General features: G+C 39.4%; 1 protein-coding gene across 1 annotated transcript; it reads left to right on the top strand.

Moving 5' to 3' along the window:
• The first annotated feature begins 1,682 nt into the window (after positions 1-1,682).
• On the top strand, positions 1,683-15,667 carry zbtb11 (zinc finger and BTB domain containing 11). Its single transcript, XM_017480271.3, has 10 exons — positions 1,683-2,219; positions 4,215-4,435; positions 4,689-4,920; positions 5,050-6,068; positions 6,721-7,017; positions 9,461-9,857; positions 10,110-10,227; positions 10,357-10,515; positions 13,200-13,375; positions 14,835-15,667. The coding sequence occupies exons 1-10, from the start codon at positions 1,913-1,915 to the stop codon at positions 15,359-15,361; spliced, it is 3,453 nt and encodes a 1,150-aa protein (XP_017335760.1). The 5' UTR covers positions 1,683-1,912; the 3' UTR covers positions 15,362-15,667.
• The last annotated feature ends 9,267 nt before the right edge of the window (positions 15,668-24,934 follow it).

Here is a 24,934-nt window from a genome sequence, read left to right as displayed (position 1 = left end):
ATGTTTTGTTTTTGTTTTTTTTGCACATGGATATGGGATCCCCAATTAAAAGGAGATTCAGGTATGTCATTGGAACTCAACATAGCTGGAATTAAAGCTGCAAAGGATAAATAAGGACATACATAAAGAGCATGGACAAACTAATGCAGTTAAAAAGAGATGGATGATGAGTCATTCGGTTGCTTGGCAACTGTCCGCAGTGGTCTCTCTGTCAGGTTGTAACATTTATTTCATCATACTGAACAGCTCTGTATAGCTAGTTTAACATAATGCCTGAACTAGAGGTCCATTTTTTATTGAACTAAAATCAAAATATACTTAATACTGACAGATTTTATAACATGGGCATTTAATAATTATTATTTAATATTATTATATTTCTAGACACAAATTATTTTAAATGTAACAACAGAATTAATGCTAACTCTTACTGAGGTGTTATATTTAACAATAACAAAAAAGTATTATGGATTAAGAGCCTGTACCACCACCACTGAAGCAAAAAGCCTTTGTATTTCACTTTTCCATGCACGCACTGACACATAGACGATATAATAGCATAAACAACATCTTGCATATAACTTTTATAGTATAGCTATAGAATATTATATTAGTTTAACTGAACTAGATGCTCTGCAATAATCCTGTGCTCCCACGCTTATCTGTCTCTGGTAGGGACTTATAAAACACTAAGTGATGTTTCTGAAGTTCTTCACAGCTAATATAAAATGCACAACAAAACTGCCCAACAGACAACCTATCCAAGATTGAAATTTGTTGTAAAGTTAAAAGTTAAAGGTAAATTGCTTCATTTATGATTTAGAATTTTTACATTTTTTTCAATTAAATTTTTAATTTAGTTGATTTTTTTTTTTTTTTGTATATACAGCAGTCTGCTTTGAAATAAACACTGCATATGGTGCTGTTTAAAATTTGATGATAAATTAACATGAATGGAATGTGGACTAGAAGCCTAAAGCATATGCCTTTAATTAATAAAGCACCCTTCAAATAAATAATGATATACTGACTTTGTTTTTAAAGTAAATTGAATATAAATACCACTGGAACATTACCCCAGTAAACAGAAATACAATATTATTCTATTAGAACGTGGCGATTTAATCACTACACCTCTTTAATTTTCTATTAGCTCAAGACAACTGGTCAAACAAACTTTCTTGTTTGAAATAGTAGGCCAGTGCAAACAGTAAATAACATTCTTGGTTATTACTTCCATATTATTGTACATACCTCCTGATTACAGAGTTTCATCTTCTTTATTAGGCCCTGTGAAAAGCCTCTGTATCTTCAAATGACAGTCAAACAGTGAGTTTTTAATTTCTATTTTGTTTAAGCTTTCTTGACATTAATAACAATACCTCCAACGTACATTACATGGCCTTCCCTAAACAGTAGGAAAGAAGGACAAACTTCATATTAATGCCATGCCTTTCTAATAGGATATTCATGTGGGTATTACGGTCAGGTGTCCACATACTTTTGGCTATATATGTATAACAGTCTTTATTATATGTAACAAGCAATGTAAAAACAATAATGTGTATATAATACAAATAGAAACGCATTAGAGAACTGTCCTTTTTTAAATAACAGCGCCCCCTTGTGTAATAACAGCTTCCTCACAAGTATTTCCGTCTTTCGCCATTTTACACGCAACATCCGGTGGTGCAGCAGCCATTTTGTCTGTTCGTTCAAGTCCGCCCCAACATGGTCACGAATAGCAGTTCCCACTTGGATAATATTTAAAATATCGATCTCTAAATTTCACTTGGACGTAGAAACAGGTTAAGGAAATTCCCTTGTGAATTTTAGAAGGCGAAGCGCTAGCTGGTTTTGGGCTTTATGGGAGTTTATTTATGTCGTGTGTGAGTGGCGCCAGTCGTGTGTTATGTCGAGCGAGGAGAGCTACTTGGCCATCCAGCGCTATTTAACGGAGGAGCGTGAGCCCTACGCCCCCGGCACTCACGGCAACGTCAAGAGGAAAATCCGCAAAGCAGCCGCTTGCTACGTCGTGCGGGACGGAGTGCTGTTCTACCAGCGGCGGCACCGGGGCCAGGAAGGCTTCACCGAGCTGGAAGTGGTGCTGCAGGCCGAGCGGCGGAAGGAACTAATCTTCCAGGCGCACATCTCCAGAGGGGAGCATCTCAATCAGCAGCTCACCTGGGAGAGCCTTTCACAAAAATACTGGTGGAGAGGTACATCACCTTAACACATGATATAGACCATCTCCTCTCTCTGTATGTTCTTCCGCCGTATAGCTACCCTAGGGTATGAAGTAATGGTTTTTACCCTAGACGTTATTGAAGTGCACTATATTTCCATTTGGCAGCCGTTTGGGACAGAGCCAGTGGGATTTATCCCATCAGGCAGTGCTGCTAATGGGTACTTCCGGCGAGATAATCAGCTAATCATCACTTTACAGCAAGCAACATATCAAAACACACTGATCACAAATATATGTATATATATATGTATGTGTGTGTGTGTGTGTATATATATATATATATATATATATATATATATATATATATATATATATATATATATATAATTAATAGAAACCTGAGATTAATTTGCACATTTAAATATAGACTTCCCTGTGCTGTACATTATGAGGTAATACTGAAAAAACAGACAAGGTATTGGCAACCAGGAAGCTGGACTTAATTTGACTATATAATTGAAATAATGGTTTATTGTGTGTCAGTTTGAGCACACACAACTAAGGGAGTAACAATTTCATTCAGTCCCGTCCCTTTCCCCCTGCTGAGAAAAACCAACCCCTGACTAGAAACTGTCACAGAAGTTCTAATGGTTTCCTCTACAAATACCATTACAAACCATCAGCCAATCATTAGAACCATTATATTATTGCTCCTTAATGGTATCTGCTAGACATATTAGACATGCTACCAATAGAGAGTAACGAATTACCAGTAGAGACCCACAGGGACCATTAGAGTTTCCATGAAAACCAATACAATCACTACTATAGCCATTAAAACCTTTACAAATTCTATGAGGGTTTTTTCTGACATTTTCCTTTAATCATGCTTACCGCATATTAGAGTTCGACCTATTGATCGGATTTTCTGATTAATCGGCACCAATGACTGATTGCTGGAACTATCGGTTATCTGTGAAAATCCACACACAGTTTTTCCTAGTTGCGTCTGTTGTGAGAGCAGCTGAGAAGGGTCCGCTGTCATTATACAGTACGAGAGCGGCTGAGAAGGGTCCGCTGTCATTATACAGTACGAGAGCGGCTGAGAAGGGTCCGCTGTCATTATACAGTAGGAGAGCGGCTGAGAAGGGTCCGCTGTCATTATACAGTACGAGAGCGGCTGAGAAGGGTCCGCTGTCATTATACAGTACGAGACCGGCCTAAAAACTATCGCTGACAAATTTTGTTGTGTTATTTGAAGGTTTTTTTTTGTATTATTCATTTTGGATGTATCTATTTTTATTTGTTATTTGGAGTGTTACTTTTTGGTTCCTTTTGGGTGTGTATCTTTTATTTTCTTTAATATTTATTAATAATTAATATATTCATATTTGTATATTTATTTCATTTTAAGAAGTACAATACATTTTCATGGTACAGTCAGTACTGTTTATTTTTGTAATAAAGTTTACTTTGAGTGCTATGTTTTCATTCAGTATCAATCGGTTGATTAATCGGTTATCAGCAGGTACTGCCAAACTTATCAGTATCTGTAAAATCGGTCGACCTCTAACCATGTTATCAATAAATACTTGGTGTTCGATATCCTACAGAAAATTCCAGTTTAGACTGACCATCTGCCAAAACACAGACTGAGCTGGTTAAACTGGTAGAAAGGAAAGAGTTTCTGAATGATCTTTGCTAATGCTCCATCTTAGACGTTAAGTCTTTTTTTTTGCCTTTTTTTTTTTTTAAAGAAAATAACGCAACACTAAGGCATAAAATTTCATTTATTGATTTATTTAGACAAGTAATAGGAAACCTGGAAAATAATTTACCAGCTGATGAAGATGGTCTGTCAGCTTGGCCAGTGTTTTGATCAGATCCAGCTGGACTTCTTCAGCGGAATGTTTTCAGAACGTATTTCTTACACCAAAACCTGTGAAAATATGTTCCAGCCCCATATTGTTTCTTCCATGCAGATGAGTTGATAAGAGACTGTTTTGCATCTGTGGTGATGTTCTAGGAATCCTAAAGCAGGTAAAAGATTGCATCAGGGACTGTGGGTGCCAGCAGAAGCCGGAGCGTGGGAGAGGCAGTGCTGAGGATGGATCAGGTCCCCGTGGTCCAAGTAGACGAAAGGAGGAGGATGAAGAAGAAGAGGAGGAGAAAGATCTTGAGGAACTGCATGCTGTCTTTCAGATGAAGTCAAAGGGTGCTAGTGTTGACAAACATGAACTGGTTTTTGTAAGTGTATCATTTGTATTGAGTTGCGATCAGTGGGACATAAGGAATAAAACATGATGGATTATGTTTTTACAGGAAAATAATCAGTGACCGGGTGGTGGGATAAAGTTTCCTTGTCAGTTATTTCCAGCACAAGTCTAACGGCTGAAGAGCTAAATGTAAAAATGGACTGTGCTGAACTTTTTCTGCCATGCAGAGAAACAGACAGACATGTACAATAGTTAAGACATTGTTGTGTGTTTTTGTCCTGTAGGTGGACAGTAAAGGTGTTGTAAAGCAGTTCCTGCCCAAACATGGCCAGACCATGTTGGATAAACTGAATCAGCAGCGTTTAAATAACCAGTTCTGTGACATTACCTTGCTCATCGAGGCTGAAGAGTATCGGGCACACAAAGCTGTCTTGGCTTCCTGTAGTGAATACTTCTATGAGCTCTTTGTTGAGAAGGGTGCTGTAGCCAGCCATGAAGCCGTTGTGGATCTCTCTGGTAATTACATCTGATATAACCAATTATATTACTTGAGAAAGTAACGTGTTATATATAAGACAATCGGGTTGGTGCAAGAATATAAAACTGGTATTGTTTGCATGTGCTTTTTATGTTTCTACCTGTCAGGCTTTAGCAAGGCAAGCTTCCTGCCTTTGTTGGAGTTTGCTTACACTTCAGAGCTGACGTTCAACTTCTGCATTATGGCAGAGGTGGCCATGCTTGCACGGCACCTGCAGATGCCTGAAGTGCTTCAGATTTGCGAGTCGGTGCATAAAAAAGTGGAGGAGCAGAAACTAATGGTCTATCAGCAAGGAGACGTGCACACAGTGATAGCCAGGGAAACTCTGCCTGCTCAGCCAGTGGCTTCTTCTGACTCTGGAGCTTACGTGGTGGCCATGGCGAGTGATGGCCAGGCAGTGGTGGCTCGCTCTTTACAGTCTGAAGCTGAACACTCCATCGCCGTTATCACGGGTGAAGACGGAACGGCTGAATCTCTGGCTTTGCTTGCTGGGGCGACAGTAGACGGGGAAACTATGACGGTGGTCACTCACAGTGGCCAGGCTGGCTTGCCCGAATCACTCTCTATTGTAGCTCATAATGGGCAGTCAGAAGCAGGTGAAACCATGACTGTGGTCACTCACTCTGGGCAAGCGGGCTCAAGTGAATCCCTGGCTGTGGTTCAGGCGTGCTGGACAGTGGATGCGCCTCAGGTAGTGGAAACACCAGTAGCAGGAAGCATGGAGCCCAGTGCCTACATTATTAGCGTAGAACCTGGCAAGATGGCTCCTACTGAGAAGGTTCATCTAATTGCATCAGCACCGGTTCTTCAGGAGGAACCACTGGTTCAGGCTTTAGAGCCTCTACCCCAGCAGGTGGTGACTGCAGAACAAGCTCCAGTGTCTGCACCTAAGAAAAGGGGGCCAGGGAGGCCCCCAAAGGTAAAGCAGCCCCCACCAGAACAGGAACCAGTAGTGACCGAGGTTGCAGAGAGCGTTGCAACGATAGGAGAGGACATGAAGAAAGAGGAACAAGAGAATGGTGACCCTAACAAGAGGTTCCTGAGGAAGCGTTCAGTGAGGGAAGGAGGATACGTTCGTCTGCATATGGGGCTTGAGACCGAGGAGGAGATGTCGGACACTGTGAAGGTATGAGTGCAGGCTAAATCTCTGGCAGTACATAAATATGACGTTCAAAATGATACGGCTTACATGAAGTATCAAAGTATAAATGGTTATTCTTTTGGATATCAATGAGTAATGCATTGTAAATTAGAATATACTATATTAATAGATAAAAATGGTCACCTGTTTGTGATTGTTACTTTTCGACATACAGAAACTTTTTAGACTAACATCAAAAAAGTTATATACGGTCACTGCCCTCCAGAATGATTGGCATCCTTCATGAAAATGAAGAGGAAATGTTAATGTTGAAATAAAACTATACATATTAGAGCTCAAAATACTGCTATGCTTTTTCGTGAAAGGTGCCAATAATACTCAAGGGCACTGTGTATACACTCGCAAAATAAAAGCTAAACCCATTGACCAGTTTCAGGTACACCTACCATGTGTGTACTCATGGAAGTAAACTGCTTCTGTTGGCAGCCCATCTTTTGCTATGCACTGTTGAAAAGGAACATTCACAGGACCATTGCTGACAAGATATTATTTTGGGTAGTGGAACCAAAACTTTTTACAGATAAAATGGCCAATAGGAGTAGGTACAGATTAGGCATATTTATGTAAAAAAAAAAACAACAACTATATATGAAAATGGATTTTATTTTGTTCTCAGGCACCTCAGAGGCCGGTGAAGCGAGGGCGTGTGTCCCAGTCAGTAAAGAGACCATCAGCTGACTCTTCTGAAACCGAGCCTCAGGCTGCCTCTGATGGTACAAAGACACTGCCTGAGGGAGCAGAGGCAGTTGGGCCAGAGGTGATGTCTGTAGAAGAAGGAGCAGCACGTGAAAAAACAGAAGGAGCAGTGGATGGAGAACACGCGTGCAGCGAGTGCGGCATGGTGTTTCAGAGACGCTACACCCTGATCATGCACATGCTGAAACACGAGAAGTCGCGCAGCTTCAAGTGCACTGTACGTACATGCTCTGTTACGACTGCTCACTTTGTGCCTGGTTGAGTCTGTGCACAATTGTTAGTCATTTTTCTTGTGTAGTGTGTCTTTTGGGGCTTATACGTATATTAGTGGTGGAGGGAAATTGATTGTGGCACAAATATCAATTCACTTCAGTTTTATTTGTTTCGAGCTTTTAACAATGGACATTGTCCCAATGCAGCTTTACAGAAATACAGATCACTACACAAACAGAAAATCTCTTTTTTGTCTTCACCTTAAATACAGTGGTGATATAAAGGGAGGTTTTCTGTGGCCGTTTGATTAGGCTCCCACTAGGCTGACACCATCTCCCTTAAGTGCTCAATCTAAAAGCACAACATTGCTGCTGATTAGCAAAAAAAATATGACTGAATAAACACATCCCCTCGTTCGTAGAGTACCCACTGAGGTCATGTTAAAAGCCTGGACTGATTTTGGATTGTTACATTCATATGATCTTACATTCATATGAACTTCATATGACCATACAAGCGTGGATATATACAGTGTGTGTGTGTGTGTGTGTGTGATTTTTTTTATATATATATATATATAATATATATATATATTTACCATATATATATATATATATTTACCATATATATTGCTGTATTCTTTTGTTCTTATGATATATAACATAAAACAAAGGCAACCTGAGTAAACACTCAATACATTTTTTTTGTTTTTATTGAAGCAAAAAAAAGTTATCCAACACCCATCACCAACGTGAAAAACTACTTGCCCCCTTAAACTTAAAATCTGGTTGTGCCATATTTAGCAGCAATAACTGTAACCAAACGCTTCCGATAACTGGAGATCAGTCTTTCACTTACTTCCAGGACTAGGACTTACTCCTGTGCTTTGGGTCATTGTCTTGCTGCATAATCCAGTTGTGCTTGAGTTTCAACTTACAGACTGAAGACCGGACATTCTCCTTTAGGATTTTCTGGTAGAGAGCAAAATTCATTTTTGCCTCAATTACTGCAAGTTGCCCAGTCCCTGAAGCAGCAAAGCATCCCCACACCATCACACTTCCACCACCATGCTTCACTGTAGTGATGTTCTTTTTGTGGTACTCTGTATTTGGTTTACGCCAGATGTAACAGGACCCCTGTCATCCAAACAGTTTCACTTTCAACTAATCAGTCCACAGAACATTCTACCGAAAGGTTTGAAGATCATCAAGGTAAAATTCAGATGAGCCTTAATGTTCTTCTGGGTTAGCAGTGGTTTTCACCTTGCCACTCTTCCATGGTGCCATTTTTTGCCCAGTGTCTTTCTGATAGTGGAGTCATGAACAGTGACCTTTATTGATGCAAGAGAGGCCTGTAGTTCCTTTGATGTTGTCCTTGGGTGTTTTTTGACTTCCTGGATGAGTAGTTGCTGTGCTCTTGGATGAATTTTGGAAGGTTGGCCACTTCTGGGAAGGTTCACTACTGTGCCAAGTTTTTCCATTTTGAGATAATGGCTCTCACTGTGGTTCTTTGAAGTCCCAGAGCCTTTGAAATAGCTTTGTAACCCTACCCAGACTGATGAATTTAAATAACCTTCTTCCTCATTTCTAGAATTTCTTTCAACTTTGCCATAGTGTGTTACTGGGTAAGACCTTTTAAGCAACTTCATGCTGTTGAAAAAGTTCTATTTAAGTGTTGATTTGATTGAACAGGGTTTGCAGTTTTCAGGCCTGGTTGTGTCTAGTCCAACTGAACCCCATTATGAATGCAGATTCATAGATTTGGATAGATTTTTTTTTAATAGATCATAGATAGATTTTTAAATAAATAACTATCATTTAAAAACTGTATTTTGTGTTTATACAGGTTACCTTTGTTTTATCTTAAATTTTGTTTTAATTTCTGAAACAATTTAGTATGAGGTATACACAAAAACAGAGCAAATCTGGATAGGGGCAAATACTTTACACAGCACTGTGTGTGTTTTTATATATATATATATATATATATATATATATATATATATATATATATATATATATATAAAATAATCTAAGACTAGCCATGGAAAAATATGGTATTGTCAAAATATCAACAATATTCAATCATGTCTCACTCGAGTCCACCCAGAAACAGCTTCAGAGTTTAATATCATGCAAATTGAAGCACATCATTGATTTGATATTTTATTAGCAAGGACTTTCATTTGTACAGGGTAGTAGAAAATAGAGGGATCTGATAACCTGATTCAGAGTTGAGGTATGAGAAAACTGTCAAATATTGCAGTATTACCTCACAATCTTATTACATATAAAGAAAAAATCACAATGCTTATTGATTTGGCAAGCAAATATCATTGTGATATCAAGTCGGGAACACACTGCTGTTCCATGCCCCTCATGTACAGACTCTGAAGTACATAATGTGTGTAAATCCAGTGATATTAAGGAGTTGTGATCTTGTTCCAGCTGTGTAATAAAGAGTTCCAGTATGCCGTCTCTCTTCGTGCCCACTTGGCTCGTCATAAGCATCAGAAGAAACAGAGATCACCCTTGGCTCGAGTAGCAACTGATGAGGTCTCAGATGGGGTAGAGGGTCAGGCCAAAAGTCGCACCAAGCGTGAGTTTGTGTGTGACATTTGTGGTAAGACACTGCCCAAGTTGTACTCTTTGCGCATCCACATGCTGAACCATACAGGTGTGCGGCCACACTCGTGCAGGGTCTGTGGGAAGAGCTTCGCCACCAAGCACAACCTGAAGATGCACCGAGCTCTGCATGACTCAGCCAAGCGCTTCTACTGCACCATGTGTGAGAAGTCCTTCGTCAGCAAGAGGAGCCTGAATGAGCACATCAGCATTCATACAGGCAAGCCTAGTACACAAACACACATTCTCAAAGCTGAATAGTATATTAACTACACTAACATTTTGATTAACTTTCTGAATTGCTAATGGTGAATGTACACGCATATTAGACGCATAACGAACCTTGTAGTGTGATTGGACCATACGTGAAAATCAGTGTGTGTTTGTAAATGTGTCAGTCATGAAACATGTTAAATTGCTTGCTAAACAATTTCAGTAACCTCATACGTTCTTTTTTTCGGTTTTTAAATAGGTGAATCAAAATATTTTTGCCAGACGTGCGGCGCATCGTTTCACCGGGCGTCTGGTCTGAGCAAACACATGAAAAAACATCAACCTAAACCAGAGACCCGTTCCTTCCAGTGTGCCCAGTGAGTTTCTATTACGCACCTATTCACAGAGAAATGCTTCTCTATATACACGTTTACAGATAAACGTTACATAAGCATTTTGACGGACACACACGTTTGTGATGGCTGTGTTTTGTCCCCACTCTACAGCTGTGATAAGAGCTTCTATGAGGCAAAGGACCTGCAGCAGCACATGAATAAGCACTTGGGTGTGAAACCCTTCCAGTGCCAGGTGTGTGGGAAAAGCTACAGCTGGAAGAAGGACTGGTATTCTCACGTTAAATCGCATACCGTTGCAGAACCTTACAGGTAAGAGTAGAAATCAGACTAACATGCCTCCCCTGAGACACCTAGCCACTATATGACACACAGCCAGCCACTACATTTCTTACCTGTCAATCACACGATAGTACAGGACAGCTGAATACACTCGCCCGTAAAACAAGGTCAGTTATATTCTTGAGGAACGTGGCTCCTTTTTGAGTGCTTAATTTTCATTTTCACTACACTGCAGGGATTGTAACCATTATTGAAGATCGTGAAAGTAATACAAACTGCACAACAAATTGTTCCTTGCTTCACTGGGAATATTATGTTGGCGTTAATGTCGCTTAATAAATAAGCTACATGTATGACACAATAGGGATGCTCCGATCGATCGGCCTCCAATTGGTATCGGCCGATAATCACATTCTATGACTCGATCGGTAGTCTCTAATGTGGTCGATCTCACGAAACAATCGCAATTTGATGCCGTAAAACACGTGAAAACGTTAAAGTTTAGCAATGGAGTCTTGTCATCACCAGTGTGGAATTATTATGAGGTCTCAAGAAACAATTAAAATCCACCGTTTACCGTGTATTTTAAAGGCCTATTAAAATGTTCAGTGTAAGATGAATATTTGTTGTGCTTATTTATTTGATTCTCAATTAAAACAACAATAACCAAGGCAACATCTGTGGTATTACTTTATCTGGGGGGAGGTTTACCTGTGATGGTCAACAGAAAGCTTGCATATCACTTATATAAAGCTTGAACGATCGGTATTGGCCGTTCATGATGACAAGAAATCGGTAATCGTATCGGCTGCATGGCTCCTGATCGGAGCATCCCTATGACACACCACTAGAAGTTGACACACGATGCACGCTTTTGATGCTTTCAGATTACTTTTTGTGCAAGAAAGAAATAATCACAAAATAGGGCACTTTATCATGCCATCATATATAATGCAAGCTTTAGTAAATAGTTGTTGGATAAACATGAGTTAAAAAAAATATGGGTGGGAATGTTGGTCATTTCATGAATCCTGTATTTGAACAGAGACGTTCAGTTTGACAAGCTTCCCCCACTAGATCACGTAATGCTGGAGAGTACTTCCCTGTACCTAAACTAAAAATGTTCCTAGAAACAGGCTCCAGTGGAAACATGCATAAAGGTCTTGGGCTCCTAACAATAGGGCTCAGTTCTGTGTGAATGATATGATTAAATTAACATATACTCTTCACAGCACCCATTACACACAATTAAAAAAAAAACACAATAAAAGATTGAGCTTATTTCCACTGTAGTCCTCAGTAGCCCAAAGCCAAAATGCATATGATATACAATATTAAAATGTTTTAAACAAAAGTGACACACTGCTATTTAGTATTTCTAAATTATAAATATTTTGGCTGCCATTTCTTATTGGAAGCTCAAAATACTGTGCACACCCAAAGTCATATCAGTATAGCTAACTAGCTCTAGCTTCTAATATGAACGTAGCTTCATATTCTCTGTCATGTCATACATGCACTTAAATACATTTAGTATTTTTAAATATTTGAAACAAAGAAAAGTTCAAAATATTCAAGATTCTGCACTATTTTCTAGGTCTCTGTTTAAATGTGAACAAATTTGTTATATTGGTCATGTTAACTGCTTTGTCCAAAAGGTCAGATTTTCCTCATGCCTAATCTCTTTTATTGATGACACGCCGATGGATTCGATCTAAAACGAATCATGAGCTTTGGCACAAACTTGCCATGGGAGCTCAAGTGCACACTGTCATTAAAACAAAAAAGAGGACATACTAAATACTAAGAAACTCTGAAATCCATGTAAATATAATATGTAAAAGATTCTAATTTTCACCAAGTTGTTGTCAATAATATCATTTGTAATGAAAATTGTTCTATTCAAATAGAAAGGAATGCACAATAGGAGCATTTTCACTAATGCTCTCGACTTTCGGTCCCCGCTGTACATGCATAAGCACATTCACTGACACACATAACACCCCCCCCCCCCCCCCCCCCATCACACCTCTGGAGTGTGTTAGGTAAATGGAGTATACATACTGTTACTCGTACTATAATGAACATGTACAAGTTCAGCCAAGTTTTAAGATGTGAAAGAAATTTGAGATTTAAATTTTGAAAAAGTATGTACACCACCAGTTAAAAGTTTGTGGACACTCGAGTGAAATGTTTCTCATGATTTAAAAAATCTTTTGATCTGAAGCTGTATGATTAAATGTTTTGAAATCGGTGTTGTAGACAAAAATATAATTACTTGGAGTGAAATATTCCAGAAAGCAGCCACTAATAGTCCAGCGTAGGTGGGAACTCCTTTAATACTGTTTAAAAAGCATCTCAGGGGGATTCCTCAAGAAATCAATTGAGAAAATGCCAAGAATACATTTCTGGAAATTCTAGGCAAAAAAAGTGTCTACTTTGTAGATGCTAAAATACTAAATTATTTTGATTTATTTTGGATTTTTTTTATTACAACATAATTCCCATAGATCCATTTGTTACACTCCAGAGTTTTGATGACTTCATTATTATTATTATTATAAAATGGGGGGGGGTCTAAACTTTTCACCGGTAGTGTATATGGGACGGAATAACCAACCACAGACAGCACATTTAATCTAAATCCTAATCTAAGCTTGTTCGCATCTGGCTTCCTGTACTGGGTCTCAATCCGCCGTTGTGTTCTTGATTAGGTGTAATGTGTGTGGGAAGGAGTTCTTTGAGAAGGCCCTGTTCAGGAGGCATGTCAAGAAGGCCACCCATGGAAAGAAGGGCAGAGTGAAGCAGAACCTGGAAAGGGAGTGTGAACACTGCGGCAGAAAGTTCACTCAGCTCCGAGAGTACCGCCGCCACATGAACAACCATCAAGGTGAAGCGTACACAAAACACTAGTTTGCTTGATGTACTATTTATGCAAAACGCCAACTGGAATATATACAGAAATACCTGAACATTCACTGCAATCAAGAAGTCTAGATTTTATAAATATGCATAGTGGAAATGTGAGAACCCTACATCTGCCCTCCCCCTGGTGTTTCATTGCCTGCACTTGCATATCGTAACTTAATAGCCTTCGATCATTTATGATGCAATAACACTTGTTTGTGACGTGTTCAGTATACAAAAATGGTGGGAGAAACGGTGACTGTTTTTGCACTTTGACTAGTCTCGTACACACTCAATCTTCTCAAAAGGGCTTAATGTTAATAATAAGTTTGTAATGTGTAAATCTAATTTATTCTATTTGAGAAAATACATGTTGGGGAAAAGTCCAATTCAAAGTTTTTCCACTAGATGGCATTTCAGTCTTTTCACACAGTGGAACTTTTAAATAATGGACATTTACTCTGTCAATGATTACGTCTTCAGAGAGGATTTCTGTACAGATATTTCAGTTATGTTTTTGAGAACGCTGCATTAAATTAGCTTTTCTTCTCATTATTTGGAATATGTAGCCTGAAATGGGTCCATGATTTTGAACACACCTATGAGTTGTTGAATTTTGTACTTGGAACTACTGAGATACATGTGTTTATAAACTCCTGTTTGAAGGTTACAGCTGATTAAAAAAATAATAAAATTAATTAGATGACACTCATATTCAATGGGGCATTGGTTTTAAAATACTGACTATGTTTACATGCACATCAATATTTTGATATTAATCAGAATTTGGCAATAATATAATTAGTCATGTAAGCGCCGCAATCCGATTGCCCGATTCAGATTAAGGCAATATTCTGATTCCCAGCCCTGGAATATTCCTGTTTTAATCAGACAATTTTTTGCATGTGTAAACACGTTATTCATAAAATCCACTGAAAGGAGATATATGCACATGCTCAGTTTGCAAGGAATTGTGGGTGCTAACAGATGCTTAGCTGTAGGCTAGGTATTTAGGAATGGCAATTTGGGTATACTTACAACAACCATGTATACAGAAATATTCTGTTACCTGTATGCATATGAAAATGAGACTTTATCACATATACATATGCACAGTGAAATTCTTTCCTTTGCATACCCCAGCAAGTCAGGAAGCTGGGGTCAGAGCAGAGAGGGTTAAGAGCCTTGCTCAAGGGCCCAACAGTGACAGCTTGGCAGTGCTGGGGCTTGAGCCCCCAACCATTCGATCAGTAACCCAGAGCCTTAACTGCCAAGCCACCATTGACCCCAGCCACCACTGCCCCCATATGTAAACATCGTATTCAGAATGTGGCTGCAACCCGAATATATAAGAGAATTTGATGTGCATGTAAACGTAGTCATTGTGTAGTATAGCAATAGTGTATTGCTCTCTTGTTCAATCCTGTCCTCTCTCCCCATAGGTGTAAAACCGTTCGAGTGTCTGACGTGCGGTGTGGCATGGGCCGACGCCCGCTCACTGAAGCGCCACGTGCGCACGCACACAGGCGAGCGCCCCTACGTGTGTCCGCTGTGCCAGGAAGCCCACATCGATGCCCGCACGTTGAGAAAGCACATTTCCAAATACCATGGCGATCAGTTGCCAGGTAAGATCATGTTAGAGAAGGACACGCTACAGTTTCACAATCAAGGCACCCAGGTGGAACACGCTGTCAGCATCCTGAGCCCCGAGCTGCCCCCTGAGCTGCGCCCAGCGGAGGCGCCCTCCACCACCGAGGAGATTGAAACTGTGCTCATCACAGAAGAGACTGTGGAGGCCATGCAGGCAATGAACGAGGGCTCTGTCACTACGCTCTCAGACCAGAGCATCATGCAGGTGGTGAACTACGTCCTGGCACACCAGGCCGGCTCAAAGGCAGAGGAGGAGGAGGCCTCGGATATCATCCAGACCATGGAGGTGGAGGTGGCTCATGTGGCAGAGGTGGAGTGACAGAAACACACAGGCTTAAAAGGAAAGAAATTAGAGCAGAGTTGTGCCTACATTGTGACTCAAATAATAAAAAAAGGAAAAGTGTACCTGGCACAGATAGGGTCAGTAAAGTTACCCATTTATTTTTGTTGTACAGTATAACTTTAGGAGCTTCTTCATTTGGAGTGCATGTGTGTGATGCTTTACCCAACAGTGTGTATGTGTGAGCATGTCCAAGTGACTTGTATTCTGTACATATGTAGAAAAAATACAGTCTGGACTCGAGGAAATGCTAAGAATTTACAATAAAGTACGTTAAATAGTTTACAGGAATGTGAGCTCTTATCTACAAAAGCAGCTTTTTTTTCCCTTTTTAAACAGTTTTAAATTTCTATGCATTATGGATGTGTGGTTTTTCGGTTGACATTTACCTCGCAGAATGTGGGCAGCTGGCTGACTGGTCGTTTGTTGTACAGCATGGTACAAGCAGTACTTCTACATGTCCTGATTCAAGATGACAACCAAATAGTGTAGTAATAGTACAGGGGGAAAAGTCTACACACCCCTGTTAAAATTGCAAGTTTTCGTGAAGGAAAAAAACTGAAACTAAGATGAATCATGTCAACATTTTCCACCCTCAATATGAAATCACAACGTATAAAAATTAAGTGAAAAACAAACATTTTTAGCGGGGGAAGAAATCTTACAATAACCTGGTTGCATAAATGTGTACACCCCTAAACTAATACTGTGTTGAATCACCTTTTGATTTTATTACACCACTCTCTTTTTTTGGATAAGAGTCTGTCAGCGTGCCCCATCTTGACTTGGCAATATTTTCTCACTCTTTCTTGCAGAAATCTAGATCCATCAAATTGTGAGGGTATCTCCAATGCACAGCCAGCTTCAGAACCCACAGATTTTTGGTTGGATTCAGGTCTGGGCTCTTGTCTACGTCATTCAAAAAAACATTGATCATCTTTTGGTTAAACCATTCCTTTGTTGATTTGGACGTATGCTTTTGGTCATTGTCATGATGAAAGGTGAAATTTCTTTTCATCTTCAGCTTACTAGCAGACACCTGAAGATTTTGCACTAAAATAGACTGGTATTTGTAGCTATTTATGATTCCCTCCACCTTGATAAAGCCCCAGTTCTGACTGAAGGAAAGCCCTAAAGCGTGATTCTGCCACCACCATGCTTCAGTGTGGGTATGGGGTTCTTTTGGTGATGTGCTTTTTTGCACCTTTTGGATTTATGGAATTATTATAACTTTTGGAATTGGTCTCATCACACCACAACACCTTTTGATGCATTGATTGGGATGATTTTCGTTGAGCTTGGTTGTTTTTTTGTGTGTGTGAGAAAGGGCTTCTATCTAGCCTCCCTACCCCATAGCCCAGACATGTGAAGAATACAAGCGAGTGTCGTCATATGCACAGAGAAATCAGTACTTGTCAGATATTCCTGCAGCTCCTTTAATGATGCTGTTGGTCTCTTGGCAGCCTCCCCGGTAAGATTTTGTCTTCTCCTTTTGTCAGTTTTGGAGGGACGTTCTGTTCTTGCTGATGTCACTGTGGTGCTCCATTTTCTTTATTTGTTATTGATGACCTTCACGGTGTTCCATGGTACATCTAATGTTTTTGAAATTCTTTTATACCCCTTTCCTGATTTGATTCCTTTCGACAGTGATACCATGCATGCTTTGTAAGCTCTTTGCGGACCACTGCTTCAGCAGTCAGCTGAAACCAAGAAGATGTGAAAAAAATCCTACAGAAACAGCTGGTCTTTATTTGGGGTTAATCAGAATAATTTCATTGATGACCGGTGTATGATGATTACTTTTAAACATGAGATTGAGTGTGATTGTTTCATTATGAACAGAGCCACATCCCCAATTATAAAAGTGTGTGCACACTTGTGCAGCAAGATTATTGTAAGTTTTAAATCTTTCCTATTTTCCCAGAATAATTTTCTGATTGTTTTTTATATGTTGAATGATGTCGAATTTTTAGATGTTGTAACTTCATATTGAGGGTGGAAAAAGTTCTTACATGATTTATCTTAGTTTCGAATTTTTTTTTCCAGCACATAAACCATTTTAACAGGGGTGTCTAAACTTTTTATATCCACCGTAAGAAAGTAAGTTTACTAATAGCAGTAACATGTAAAAGTAATAGACAAATCCAAACAAATAATACATACATAGATTTGTGGTTTAAAAGGTTTTATTTTATTTATTCAATTATTTATGCATTTAGTCATTTATTTATTATAATTTGTATATATTTATCATTTTGGCAAGATGTCCTAGAAATAGAGTAAATTACTATTGAGTTGTTTTAAATTCTGCCAGCCTTCTACGCTTGCATTCTATTTGATTAGTCAGATGTTCAAGTACCACACAGGGAAAATAGCCATGGACACAGAGCAGGGGTGTCCAATCTTATCCGCAAAGGGCCAGTGTGGGTGCAAGTTTTTATTCCAATCAAGCAGCTGCCACACCTGATTCCACCTGCCAGTTGATCTTGGCTTTCAATAGACTCAGGTGTGGCTTCTGCTTGATTGGAGTGAAAACCTGCACCCACACCTGCCCTTTCTGGATAAAACAGGACACCCCTGAGATAGAGTATTTAGAATCCTTTCTGGAAATCACCAATACAAAATTACTATATATTTTTTTTAAACATCATGTTTTACAATCGATTCACACTGTAGGCCAACTTCTATAAAATAAATGAAAAGCATACTTCAGTAGTGTGTTATTAGAGTAATGTGGTGCATAATCACCAATAATGCCTTTCTGAGAAGATTTTAAAGTAAGGTTTTGCTGACAAGGGGAAAATGTGCAATGAAATTAAAATGAACCAAATAGCCAGCAGCCACTTTCCACCACCATTACATCACTGCTTTTAAAATCACAGGTTTAAATGAACTCAACAATTATGGAAATATTTAACACAGAGCCATGATTTGGAGCTGTTTTGTGAAAATGAACAGATTGTCAACAGTGATATTTAAAAGTGTTGCTCATTATTGATATTGTGTGTCATTGCATTTAGACAGTCTATAAAGGCTCTTGTGGATTCTACCAAAATAAAATGCGCTCAGTGGCTACTTTTTTCTTTTTTTAAACAAATACCGTGCACATGCGTTCATTGTTCTTTTTAAATCAGGTATACCTACTACAGTCCTCTCAAAGTATTGGAATGGAAAGGTCAGGGTTTTTTTTTTTTTTTTTTTGATATATATATTTGCTGTACACCAGACATTTCGGTTTAAGCTCAAAAGATGAAAGAGATGATGGCTTAGAATTTCAGCTTCCATTTCCTAATTTATACAGCTACATGCACGGAGCACTTTATTAAGAACACCTGTACACCATTCATTCAATCATCAGCCAATCATGTGGCAGCAGTGCAATGCATAAAATCATGCACCTTCAGGAAATGTTCACATCATCCATCAGAATGGGCAAAATGAGTTCTCTGTGATTTTGACAGTTGCATGATTGTTGGTGCCAGATGGGTTTGGTTTGAGTGTTTCTATAACTACTCTCTATAACAATCTCTAGAGTTTACTCAGGATGGTGCAATAAAGAAAAAAACATCCAGTGAGTGTCAGTTCTGCGGATGGAAACACTTTATTGATGAGAAAGGTCAACGGAGAATGGCCAGACTGGTTCATGCTGACTAAAACGGTACAGTAACTCAGATAACCACTCTGTACTAGTGTGGTGAGCACAAAAGCATCTCAGCATGCACAACACATCAAACCTTTAGGCGGATGGGCTACAACAGTAGAAAATGCCATCGGGTTCAACTTCTGTCAGCCAAAGAGAACCGAAAGCTGAGGCTGCAGTGGGCACAGGCTCACCAAAACTGCACAGTTGAAGGCCAGAAAAAACATAGTCTGGTCTGATGAATCTCGATTTCTGCTGAGGCACACAGATTGTAGGGTAAGAATTTGGTGCCAACAGCATGAATCCATTGACTTAACCTGCCTTGTGCCTTGTGGTGTAATGATGTGGGGAATGTTTTCTTGGCGCACTTTGGCCACAAATTTCCCATCTTCTAATGGCTACTTTCAGCATGATAATGCACCATGTCAAAGCAAAAGTCATCTCGGCATGATTTCATGAACATGACAGTGAGTTCAGTGTTCCTGAATCCAGTAGAATACCTTTGGGATGTGGTAGAATGGGAGATTCAGCATGAAAGTGCACCTGGAAGGAATTGTGTGCTGCAGTGATAAAAAAAGAAAAGAAACAAAAGCATCTCAAAGAAATGTTTCCAATGTCTAGTGGATTCCATGCCATGAAGAATTGAGGCTGTTTTGAGAACAAAGGGAGGCCTTACCCAGTGTTAGTATAGTGTTTCTAATAAAGTGTACAGTGATTGTAGATGTGTTAAACAATTTAAAAGGAACCGTCCAAGCCATGACACGACCTCCACCGTGTTTGACTGATGAGCTTGTATGTTTTAGATCCTTTCTTTCTCCACACTTTGGCCTTTCCATCATGGCCTTTTGTAGAGGTCAATCTTGGTTCCAGAACTTTTGTGGCTCATCTCTGTATTTCTTTGGTAATTCCAGTCTGGCCCTCTGATTTTTACTGCTGATGAGTGGTTTTCATCTTGTGGTATGACCTCTATTTTTCTGCTCTCAAAGCCTTTTATGAACGGTGGATTGTGATACCTTCACCCTTGCCCTGTGGAGGTTGTTGGTAATGTCACTGACTGTTGTTTTTGTTTTTTTCTTCTCAGCTCTCACAATGTTTCTGTCATGAACTACTTTTGTTTTCCTTGGTTGACCTATTCCATGTATGGTTGTTAGTGTACCAGTGGTTTCTTTCTTCTTCAAGACATTCCAAGTTGTTGTATTGGCTATGCCCAATGTTTGCTCACGGGCACTGAACAGCAGTTGGCCTTGCTGTTCCAGTACTTTTGGAGGGGACTGAATATAGATCACTTTATAAAAGTCCTTAGTTACGGATGGTAGGCCATTTGTAGCAATGGGTTTTTTTTTTCTTTTTTTCTTTTCTGTTTTTTGGTGAAGTCCTCTCTACCCCATGTAGGACCACCATTGGACCACCACTGATCAGAGATTTTGATCACCCTCAGTGCAACAGTAGCTGCGTTTACATGGACAACAATAATCCACTCTTAACCCGATTAAGGACATAATCAAATTAAGCTCTAATCGAATTAAGACAGGTGGAGTACTCCTGTTTTAGTCGCATTATGGACATGTAGTAGTGACATGTAAACACCTTAATCACATTATGAACGTTGTGTGAGAGTTTTCACCGCATTTTGCGACAGGACACGATCACACATGGCAATTTTACGGCGAAGAAGAGAGTTCGGCTGCGTCCCAAACCTCATATTTACCTACTATAGGCCTGTAGTGGGGAAAAATACATGTATATGTAAGTACATGGTTTGGGACGCAGCCCACGGCTTCAAGCAGTTGTCTATTAGCACGTATAGCATGACAAATAATTAACTGCACTTAAAGCATTCATAAAAAAAATTAAATAAAAACACCCAAAACTGTATACGGTACCATAACAAAGACGAACTGTATGTTGATACGTGGAATTCTGGAGGGACGTCGCACGGCGTGGCTCGGTGACGTAATGACGAGGGCTGTTAATCTAATTATGTTCTAAAACATGTAAAACGGGAACATGACAGGAGTATTCTAAAAGCGACTCATGTAAACACCTTAAACACATTATTATCTTAATCAGAGTAAGGTCAATAATTAGATTACTGCTGTCCATGTAAACGCAGTCAATGACTCTGGCATGGTTGTCTGTGTGGTGCTGGTAAGAGTGTAGCAGTGTTGCTTTGATTTTTGTAGAACTTGAGTACGTTGCCGAGTTGAAAATAGTGCACTGACAGCAGGATAATGAAGACAAATTGTGCATCGAGAGGATGCGAGCCCTGCAATGCTGCTGCACCTGATACACTCATAACACACACAACCCGTGCACCAGAGGTGTGAAATAACGAAGTACAATTACTTTGTTAGTTTACATAAGTGTGTGTTTAAATGTTTTTTCCTTCATGTGTTGAATGTCATATGGAGACCTTTTAGCATATAACAGCTTCAAAGATGATATCTCAATTCCTAACAAATACACTTTTTTAAAAAAGTTATAGTATGAGAACTAATACCTATCAATGTCAATAACTATCTGTTGTTGTTATGTACAGTTTGTACTTTTCAGGGAAGTTTGTATTGTGACAGCTATTAGCATTCTTAAAATATTAGTTTGTATCGTTAGAGTTATCATGGTAGCTAACATCTGAGAGTTTAGGAATAAAACTGGTGTTAGTTAGCCTTAGCTAATGTATGTCCACATTTTTGGTGAAAGGGCCAATAAATCACTGTGATTTGATACAGGCATCTTTTTCTTTTGTGAATCTTTCTTGTACTTTTACTTGCATACTTTTTAAATTTGAATTTGAAATTACCTTAAGTAGTTTATACTTTACTACTTTAAATTGAATGAAAAATCTGAAGTTATACTTCAACGTTGACCAGAGTATTTGTTTAGATGAGTAAGTGCACATGACTAAAGAATTTGGATACATTTACCATGTCTGTATGCCAATAACAAGCCCCTGCTGTTCCACCATTAAACAAATCTTGTCAGCAGTGGTCCTATCCATTTCAAATCAAGTTTATTTATATTGTTCATTTAACAGTAGACATTGTCAAAAAGCCGCTTTATAGAAATCCAGATGAAGATTTAGATCCCTAAGGAGCAACTTAGAAGCGACAGTGGCAAGAAAAGACTCCTAGGGACGTCATGAGGAAGAAATCTTGAGAGGAACCAGACTCAAAAGGGAACCCATTCTCTTCTGATGACATTTGATAGTGGAAACGTTCTCTCACATTCAACTGCTTTTATTTCCAGCACATTTCTTAGCATGTGTAAATATTTGTATTAACATAAAAACATTCAACAGCTGAGACATGAACTGAACAAGTTTCACTGACATTTGACGAACAGAAATTGAATAATGAGTCCCTGAACAAAGGGGGTCTAATGTTAAAAGTAACAGTCAGTATCGGGTGGCCTCCAGCTGCTTTAAGTACTACAGTGCATCTCATCCTCATGGAATGCACCAGATTTGTCAGTTCTTGCTGTGCGATGTTACTCCACTCTTCCACCAAGGCATTTGCAAGTTCTCGATCACGTCTGGGGGAACACATGGTTACGTGTAATTTTCCACTGCAAGGATGGTCAGCTGGCCTTCCAGTAGCACTCTGGCTACATCTGCTGTCCTCATGCCTCCCTGCAGCAGGTCTATGGCATGTTCATGCAGGTCAGCAGGAACCTAGGCATCTTTCTTCTGGTGTTTTCAGTAGAAAACAGTAGAAAGGTCTCCTTAGTGTCCTAAGTTATTGTAAATTACTTTAATTGCCTACCACTTGTAAACTGTTAGTGTCTTAAGGACTGTTCCACAGGTGCATGTGCAATAATTGTTTATGGTTCATTGAACAAGCATGAAAAACATTGTTTAAACCCTTTCCAATAAAGATATGTAAAGCTTATTTGCATTTTACAAAATTGTCTTTAAAATACAGTCTCCAGTGACATTTCATTTTTTGCTGAGTAACTATTAGGAAACTATTAGGGCTGAGCAAAGCAATATATTATGAGGTCTCATCATCAACATGGGGAAAACTTATTACAGACAAACACAAACACTTAAAGACGGATAGCTGCATTCATGATTGTTTCTCCTCCAACTGTATGAATCTACAGTTTGAGCTAGACAGAAATCAGCCCCAGCATCCCTTCTTCATACCATTCTAACCAAAAGTCCGAAAATAATCCACCTTAAAACATTTGTTAACAGCAAATCATCTGATGTGGATGCAAAAACTAAACCTTATATGTCTTTATTTATTTATTTTTAAACATCCCCTGTCAGCACTGCTAGCCTGTATGGGAAGCCAAACAACTCAAAAGCTGGTCAAACAGCTACTCAGAAGGATCAATTGATATGGTGCGGGCGGGTTTTAACCATGCTGCGTGGTTTTATTGGCCTTCCAGTGCATGTCATGAGACCTGCGCGACCCACTGAGCAGCACAGCACAAATTCATACTACTGCTATCAACAGTTCCTATAACAGAACATTTGAAACTATTTTAAACAGCCCTAAAATGCTTAACGAAACTGACGAAGCCCTTGGAAGAAACAATAATAGACAGAGCAGAAAACGAGTATAATAAAACTTCAGAGGTCTCACTGAAGTGTATATTAATCATATTCAGATTGTTTATCTTTAAAATGCAGGAAGGCATAACAATAAATCTATTTGTAAGTAATCAAATGATTGTATATATATATCTCTCCCAGTTTATTTTGCGATGTGCATCTCAAAATGTCGGGAAAACCGATTTCTGGCCACATGCCAATGTCCATGTTGTAAGGGTCACTGTCGAGTCCAACTGCCTTTAATTTAAGCTGATATTTGTTAGTTATACTAATGTTATCACAGCTCCCCTTATTAAAACCAGCCATTTTGCTGGATGTTTTGCCACTCAGTCCGGCCGAGGGGGCATGTTCCGATGGGAAAGTGACGTCAATGCATACCCTCTATTGGTCCATGCTGTGCAGTTCTTCTGAGTAGCTCAGTTTGGACTAGTGATGGGAAGTTTGGATCATTTTACTGACTCGGATCTTTGAATCTCGTTCAGCAAAATATTTTTTCATGTTAATTCGTTCATTTCATCCATCCATCCATCCATCCATCTTCTATACCGCTTATCCTCTTCAAGGTCACGGGGAAACCTGGAGCCGATCCCAGGGAGCATCGGGCACAAGGCGGGGTACACCCTGGGCAGGGTGTCGTTCATTTCAGCAGAATATAATTAAAATGTTACATGTTAAATTCCCCAACACATCTTGTACTTATGCAAACGTTGATCGCATTTGGAATAAAAAATAAACTATAGGCTAATGCAGCCAAGGTCGAATTATGAGAAACAGAAATGATTAATTAATTGCTTAGCTGAGTCTTCAGGCTATGTAGTCTGTTAGTTCAGCTCACCTCCCGATCCGAGTCGTTCTTTTGAGTCTTCGGGTTCGAGTTGTTCATTCATCCCGTGACCGCCCCATAGGCAATGTTCCATGCAGTACCGGAAACAGAAATGAATGTTCATCCAGTGACCGCCCCAAAGGCTGAATGCAGTGAGGCTGTGACGTGACGAATGATCAACTTGAACCCGAAGACTCGAGAGGTGAACTAATCATTTCTGTTTCCTATACAGAACCTATGTGGATGTTGCAGCACATGTGCTCTCTACACAAAATGAACACATCCCTCTCTGAGACAACTCATTGTTCCCGACTCAAATGAAAAATTCGTTCAAAATGGAAACGGATCGTTCATGAACGACACATCACTAGTTTGGACGAGCTTTTGAGTTGTTTGGCTTCCCATAAGCCTGTTTGTACCAGCTGCCCCTCAGTGTGCCTGATGAACTAGCTGAGCGTTAATTATAAACTTTATGCCTGAGGTGATATTGTTTAAACATTTGGTCTTAAATAGGAGTAAATGAATGCTAGG

The sequence above is a fragment of the Ictalurus punctatus genome, chromosome 11 (genome assembly GCF_001660625.3).
Source record: "Ictalurus punctatus breed USDA103 chromosome 11, Coco_2.0, whole genome shotgun sequence".
NCBI lineage: Eukaryota > Metazoa > Chordata > Actinopteri > Siluriformes > Ictaluridae > Ictalurus > Ictalurus punctatus.
The sequence above is the reverse complement of the archived record's forward strand: the minus strand, read 5'-3'. Positions and strand labels throughout refer to the sequence as shown.